This window comes from Brassica oleracea, chromosome C3 (assembly GCF_000695525.1).
Source record: "Brassica oleracea var. oleracea cultivar TO1000 chromosome C3, BOL, whole genome shotgun sequence".
Taxonomy (NCBI): domain Eukaryota; kingdom Viridiplantae; phylum Streptophyta; class Magnoliopsida; order Brassicales; family Brassicaceae; genus Brassica; species Brassica oleracea.
The window spans coordinates 29940340-29948603 of record NC_027750.1 but is presented as its reverse complement, the minus strand read 5'-3'; the positions used below and the strand labels follow the sequence as shown (position 1 = coordinate 29948603).

The window sequence follows — 8264 nt, the reverse complement described above, 5'->3', positions numbered from 1 at the left end:
GTGCTAAGTTTGCTCTGAAAAGTCCTCTGCCATGCTCCTCGCCTAGGACTCCTTATATACTAGCTCCAAGGTCGGTTTACGCTTTTACTCTTCTGCCATTAAGCCGTCATAGCATAAAAATGGAGATATTCCATTTTTCCCGATCTTCCAATTATCTTCAAAACTTCCGTATTTATCCGCGGAAACTTGACATTTATCCTTCCTTGTGGACCAAGCGTAAACCGTGCTGCGGTTTACGGGCTTTTGGTTAAGAAATTGTAGGACGGGCCTCGAGTCGTGTTTTAGATCCCTTTGGGCCGTCTTCCGACTCGACACGTTTACTACGAATTCTTTTTGATAAAGAACGAACTTCCCGCGGTTTCTAATCCGCGAAGTTTGATCGATGAATTTGAATAGCGGAAAACATGGACTGAGCTTGCTATGGTCTTCGGGAGATAGCATTCGAAGGTTTGACGAGAATGCATGGATTGATGTCGTATCGATGTTCGGAAGGGTTCAATCGCTACACAGCGACTGAACTTCGGCTCGAGCCCGGTTGCTACGTAGCGACCGAGCTTTGGCTTGAGCTTGGTCGCTTCGTAGATACCGAGCTTTGGCTCGGACTTGGTTGCTACGCAGCGACCGGACAGCGTGTATGCGTGGTAATTATGCAACGGTCGAGCTTGGTTAGTTTGGTTTGAATCTTCAAGGATACTTCTTCGTAAAAACTTCGTGTTTGGTTATATTTTACGAAAGTTACATCTTCCTCTTTACTATCTCTTTCGGAAATACGATCTCCGAGGATTTTTGGGTGGTAATTCCGTCGTAACCGTTTTTGACCCCAACAAATGTTCCGAGAGCGAATCGTCTTATGGTCAGAGACGGGATGAGGAAGTCACTGAGCTGCGTAACGAGTTGGCCTCGACAAAAGCTCGTATGGGTGGAGTCGAGGGCTTCTTGGACGTTATAGCGGCCACAAATCCGGAATGAGAGTCCAAGTTGAGGAGCATGCGAAAACAACATCCCATTCTAGGCGAGTCATCCGACACACATAACGAGGCGGATGTTGCGAGGAGGAGTGAGGAATTCTACCAGGCGATAAACGACCCTTAGTTCTTTTTTTTTCGTTTGTTGTATTATAAATTCAAAACTTATTTATATATAAAATATTTCGTATTGATTTTTATTTTAAATTATAATTTTATTAATAAATTAAATAATTTTAATTATTTTTTTAATTATATTTTTAAATTCTGTAAAATAAAAAAACGAATTAAATTCGTAGCTAAATTACGACTTATATACGTGGAAAGTTTACGAGGAAATGACGAGGAAGGTTAAACGAGTATTTTACGAGGAAATACTTTCGAGGTATATACGTGTATTTTACGAGGAAATAGTTTCGAGATATTTACGTGTAATTTACAAGGAACACCTTTCGAGGTATTTACGAGGAAATATAGCGACCTTCTTACGTGGAATGGATACGTGGTCTTTACGACGAAATGATGTATTTCGTCTTTACGACGAAATGATGTATTTCGTCTTTACGACGAAATGTTTTCATCGATAAGTTACGACGAACTGGCGAAGAAATATGTGTTACGACGAACGAGTAACGACGAAACGTGTTTCCTCGCTAATTCCTCGTAAAGCCTCTTTTACGACAAACTCACGAGGAATACCGCCGTCGTTAATCCCATGTTTTCTTGTAGTGTCTAGTTTCACTTATATTCTTTGTTTCTTGTCAAATTATTTTATATTGCTTGTTTCGTTTGAACTTTGTAAGTATATATTTATATTTTTCAGTATATCTCAGAATTATGGTTGAGCCTTTTTAATTAAATATGTAACACTTAATTTTTCACATTTATTTGAATACATTACTTTTATGTCATCACCATAATTTTGAATACATTACTTACAAATCATAGATCTACTTTCCATTACACTAATTTAAAAAACTTTCGAAAATAATTAATTTATTTTCAGTTATAAGTAACATTGACTTTCACTAGTATCTTACAACAACTTTCACTATTTGTTTTATTATATATTTATAAATCATATATTTATTTCAATACTAAAATCATATAAATGTAGTAGCATGAAACTTTTTAAAACTTTAGTATATTAATGGATTTAATACGGAAAAAACATCATTTCTTTAATTTTATATGTATATTTCTTAAATTCAATGATATCTTATTTGTACTTTTCTTAAAACTAACAAGATTTAGATGATATAAAAAGTAATAATTGATTCATTATAATATTCATTATAATTGATTCATTATAAAACTAAACATAAACAAAAGATAAACATCATTTCATGTTGAACCATTAGAAACTCTAAACTTGGCCACATTTACCAAATAATCCAAATGATATATTCTTTGCTGTAGGCCACATTTACTCTAATATGTTAAATTTTTTTGTAACCTCAATATGTTCATTATTTAATGAACTCCACATATATTTAACTGTCACCGACTACTCTCGTGTTTTTTTTCTCAAGTTGGTTTACAGTAAAAATATTTGAATGTTTTAACCAAAAACTAGCTTTAGCAATCATCTGTATAAGCATCACATAGATCTATTAGTATCTTTTACAGGCACTCCTCATAAATTCAAAAATCGGTGGTTAACAAAATTATTCATTCGTGCAATATACAAAAAAATGTATTCACTCGTGCATGTTTCTCTTAATCAGTGAGCAAATACATTGTATGAGTATGTTTCTCTTAATCAGTGAGCAAATACATTGTATGAGTTTGTTATAACTTATAACTGAAGTAATACAAGAACTCTGACAATCATACTCTAAAATATATTCCCTTTCTCCGTTTCCGAAAGTAAGATTTTTTAGATTTTTTTCTTGTTCCACAAATATAGATTTTCTATATTGTTAAGATAATTTTTTATACTTTTGAGAAACATTAATTGAGAATATTTGAATTGAATCATTGGTGGAAAGTTATTGGAAAGTGTATAATAAAGTAAAAAATAAATTAAATTATAAACATTTATTAAATTCCTAATAAGCGTGCATACTCTAGAAAAAATTGTTTTCGGGAACAGATGGAGTACATAAGAAAGGTACTTTCTTTGTTCCCGAAAGTAAGATTTTCTAAAGCGTTCACGCTTATTAAGAATTCAATAAATGTTTAAAATTTAATTTTTCTTTTACTTTATTATACATTTTCTAATAACTTTTCACCAATGAAATTTAATCTATTCAAAAAAAATTATTTAATGTTTCTTAAAAGTATAAAAAAAATACCTTAAACATATAGAAAATTTATTTTTGTGGAATAAATAAAAAATTTAAATAGGGAGTATCTTTTATCTCTTTACTTATCTTATCTTTGGGATAACGGAGGGATCCTTATCTCAAAAGTAGGAACATTAAAGCCTTTTGGTCAAAGAAAAAAAGTAGGACAATATATATTAAAAATTAGTAAATCCATTGCATAAAGCCCACCGTAAACATCAAAACGCATGCGGATTAGAAGCAAAATGAACATAGTTTCGCGCTATCTATGGGGAGAATTAAAACTACCACTTTGGTTCATACTTTTAAGTTGTAAGATTCAATGTATATACAGGGCCGGCCTTGAGAGTTTGGAGGCCCCAGACCATTTAGTAAAGATTTAAAAAATTTGGGAGCCTAAAAGTTTTTTTTTTACAAATTGGGAACCTATTTAGATATAAAAATTTTCAAAAATTTTGAGGGTCCAAAACGAATGTTTCATTGAGCTTGGCCCAGGACCGGCCCCGTGTATATATAGCACGTGGAGCTTCTCCTCACAACCCAATTTGAAGGAAAATAATTTTATGAATAAAAGAGACAAATTTATAAGAAGGCACGTGGCTTACCATTCATATATCAATTACCAACACATTTGGCCCTTATCTATTCACATGTGTGTTCGCTCCTCTCTTAAATTCTCCATTAATCTACCAAGATACAAAAACTTTACAAACTCAAAATCGCAATTCATGACATAAAGAGAGACATATTTGTCCGCAATTTCAATAAATTTCAAGTTTCATAAAAAAAAACTTCAATAAATTTCATGACCTAGAGAGGACTTGGAAACTCTACGAAAATTTCATCATGGAACAATGATTAAATCATTTTTCTTCTTCCGTATATACCATCATCTTTACATCTTTTACATGAAAATTAAAAATAGGTTATAAATAACATTTACAGAAATACTCTTGAAATTATACACTATTATATGATACATGTTTGTGTGATTATGAAAATTTAAACAAAACTTTTTAAATAAATTTTTATTAAACTTTTAAGAGCAACATTAATAGTGAGAGGCTCTTTCGAGTTTCCTTAAAATTATAATATTATTATTTTAATTTTAAAAAAAAAGAATTAACCAAAAAGGAGACAAATGATAAATAAAAAATCTTATGAGATTAGCAAATACTTGAACAAAAGACATTTCTTGCTTTATCTCCTTTTTTATTCTATTTTCATACTCCCTCTAGATTTAAATATAAGATGTTTAAGGTTTTACGCACATATTAAAAAATAATAAAACAATATTTTAAATGTTACTTTTTGATTATATCAATAAAGTTTCACCACTAATAATTTTACTTTTTAACTTATGTTTAAATTTTAAAAATAAATGCATTAATTATATCTCAAAACATCATACATTTGTATACAAGATAAAAATATAGGACATCTTACATTCGTATCCGGAAAAAGTATATATTATAAGAAATCTTCGTTCGAAATGCTCTTAACCGACATTATTTTAAAAAAAATATCCTAAATATTGAAAAGAACACTTTACTAATTAAAGTAGAATAATGATTATTAACACTCACTTTAAAAAAATGCAAAAAACAAAACAAAAGAATCTTTAAGAAACAGTAAATAAAATGTTATTCCTTCCGTTACAAAATAGTTGATATTTTTGTTTAATGCACAAAAATTAAGAAATATATATTTACCAAAAAAATAGCATTAAAAATAAATTAAACTAATTCAGCCAATTACTAATTTTTTTTATAAAACATCATTGGTCACACTGTTTTTAATAAAATTAAAATTAATATAAAATATCAAAACATCATCTATTTTGACCTTCAAATTGTTTTTAAAACATCATTTATTTTAGAAGGAGAGAGTATAATAGTACATCATTTATTTTCTTTTCCTTTTTCTGTTTGCCTCTTATTTCCAGGTCGGTCGACACAGTTCCAATTCTCAGAAATGATTTTTTTCATTTTTTTAGTTCTTTCCTTGATCCCTTGTAATAATTAATATACTTTGAAAAAGAAGGGGAAATACATATCGACGGCTAAGATGTAGCGTAAACAAAGGTAGCGGAGGCAAATAAGGAGCGTGCAATAAAGAAAGAGTCGAGTTCACATGGACGGCCAAAGCGTTTATGTCCCACCTTTGTCCCCTTGCCTCATCCTTGCCTCACACCCTCCCGACAACTTCTATCTCTCTTCCTTTTACCCTAACTTCTATGCATCTTCTCCCACCTTTATATATCTCTCTCCCCTTTTCTCATCATCAACCAAACTCACCAACGAGAAGAACCATAACAAGAACAAGAGAAGGATTCTGCGTTGGAAACCACACAAGAACATTTTAGTCAAAAAAAAACCACACAAGAACATAGAGAGATCGACTTCTTGATCTTGAAAAAAACAATGACGTATGAGAAAGTCAATGAGCTTAACCTTAAGGACACAGAGCTTCGTCTTGGATTACCTGGAACAGAACAAGCTAAAGAAGAACAAGAGGTTTCTTGCGTTAGAAGCAACAAGCGTCAACTACAAAGCGATAACGAGGAAGAATCTACACCTCCTACAAAGTAAGTAAAGATCTGAGTTTCAATATATTATTTCATACTTTTTAACTAATGAAAATGTTGTACTAATGATGATTCGTTGCTAATATACAGAACTCAAATAGTTGGTTGGCCTCCGGTGAGATCTTACCGTAAGAACAACAACAGTGTTAGCTATGTGAAAGTGAGTATGGACGGAGCTCCATACCTCCGTAAAATAGATCTCAAAACATACAAAAACTATCCAGAGCTTCTCAAGGCGTTGGAGAACATGTTCAAGTTCACGATCGGTGAATACAGCGAAAGAGAAGGATACAAAGGATCTGGAGTTATACCAACGTACGAGGATAAAGATGGAGATTGGATGTTGGTTGGTGATGTTCCATGGGATATGTTCTCTTCCTCTTGTAAGAGACTTAGAATCATGAAAGGATCTGATGCTCTTGCTTTAGACTCTGCCCTATGATGATGACGATGATGATGATGACGATGATGATGATGATGATGAAGAGACTTTGATGAGAGCTTTTGATGATTGAAACCCTTATTTGATTTGGATCTGATCGGTGTTTGAGAAGTTGACCACAAGTTGACCACACCATAAACAAATCATTCAGGGTTTTGTTCAATGAGATAGTTCCATTTCCAAGTGATTTTCTTTTTATTTTATTTATTTTGTTGTTTTTAGATTTGGAGTTCGATGTAAAGATACATGATTTTTTTAATGTATAATACGGACATATACACAATATAGATGCATATGTAGCAATGTTATTGAGTATCAGTCTTTAATTTCGTTATAATATCCAAAATCATTTACAAAGTATAAACTCATCAGATAGGACTTAAAACCAAAACACAATTTTGCTACTCTGAGAACCCAAATAAACAAAAAGCATATGACTAGAGGCATTTTACTTTTCCATATAGACTAGACATGACCGGATAGACGCTTACCTGGAACAACTTCTCTCCGACCAGAACTTAAAACTTGGCCTAACAATATAGATAGCTGACAAAAAAAAAAGCATACAAAAGTAGATTGTTGCTTCGATATGCTTCCTGAAATGGACTTTTCAAACTTCCTAATTCAAATCATGTAGTATTTAAGATGTCAATCCATTTCTAAGTTTTTTATACAAAAAGAATGCATGTTCAAACTTAATCTAAGTGCATTCAGTTCAATGAAGTGGTTTGATTAAACTAACAAGATTCTAACACAACTAACTAGCAACTTTCAAGCAAATGGATAAGGGAGGAGTCATGAGTGTAGGAATTTGATTTCAGATGACTAAGATTTAATCTAAAATGACAAAGATTCAATCAACACAATTCTCTAAGTCTAAATAACAATTCTAATCAAGTTATTTGTCAAGACAAAAGCTCATTTACTATCATTGATGAAACATCAAATTCCTTTGGTTTGTGTCAATCATGCAATCATTAAGAACATATCATTCAACTTTCTAAACTCCCCTAACATCAAATGCCTTTGGTAGGGTAAGCTAAGAGCATGTTGAGTTGGCTCAGACATTTCATCGAACACCTTCCGGGCAATGAAATGTCTAGATTTCTAATCTAAAATAGTCAACTCTAGATTAGCATTAAGATCACTCAATCAAGCAAGGAAACATATTAATCTATCCTAGACATTCTAGATCATCACTTAATCATCCTAACCCATGAATCAAAAGATGACTACTCACTAATCTTCATGATAAACCCAAGAATCAATGATAATTTGGTGTTAATCATGATTAATGATCAAGATAATTAAGCAATCACAAAAGATAATGATCAAGATTAGATCTTTCACCTAAAAGTTCTTTGTGATTAGATAGAAAACAAGATAAGTCTCAACTTTTAGGTCTAAAATGTATTTATAGTAGCTTAAACTCGAACCGGGTCGATCCGACAAACCCGGGTTTGACCCGAAAGGCAAATGGGTGAGCTGGTCTTGGCATCGACCGCGGACGGCTCCAACCCGCGACCGTGGTCCGCGGTCTGTCCCATCAAAACTCGACTTCTCGGGAGAGAATCCGCGGACTGCCTTCGTCTGCAGTACACGTCCGCGGTCGACCACACCAACGAGCTCTCTGGTCCGATTCTGCGGACTGGTGTTGACCGCGGATTCCGTCCGCGGTATGGTCTGTCTCGGCTGATCTCTCGGGAGCGATTCCGCGGCCTGGTCCAGTCCGCGGCTTGGTCCATCTTCTTGCCTTTGCCCATTTTCTTCATGCTTACCCATCAAACTCTCCAAACTTCAACTCGAGCTCTTCCAAACCTAACATACTACACATGCATATGCTATGTACCTAATTAGACTCTAAATGCATCTTAAATGATCTAAATGAATATGGAAATCATGCTTAAAACTATGTAAAATCTCAAGACATCAACCCCCCCAAACTTGTCATTTACTTGTCCACAAGTAAACTTTCAAGAGCT

General features: G+C 33.1%; 1 protein-coding gene across 1 annotated transcript; it reads left to right on the top strand.

The window, feature by feature from the left end:
• Nucleotides 1-5517: 5517 nt before the first annotated feature.
• Nucleotides 5518-6594, top strand: LOC106331710 (auxin-responsive protein IAA2). Its single transcript, XM_013770110.1, has 2 exons — nucleotides 5518-5840; nucleotides 5931-6594. Exons 1-2 carry the CDS (start codon nucleotides 5677-5679, stop codon nucleotides 6280-6282), a joined length of 516 nt encoding a protein of 171 aa, XP_013625564.1. The 5' UTR covers nucleotides 5518-5676; the 3' UTR covers nucleotides 6283-6594.
• The last annotated feature ends 1670 nt before the right edge of the window (nucleotides 6595-8264 follow it).

Coding starts and splice junctions, on each gene's coding strand:
- LOC106331710 (XM_013770110.1), top strand. CDS start 5,677: ATGACGTATGAGAAAGTCAATGAGCTTAACCTTAAGGACACAGAGCTT. Junction 5,841..5,930: donor GAATCTACACCTCCTACAAA/GTAAGTAAAGAT, acceptor GCTAATATACAG/AACTCAAATAGTTGGTTGGC.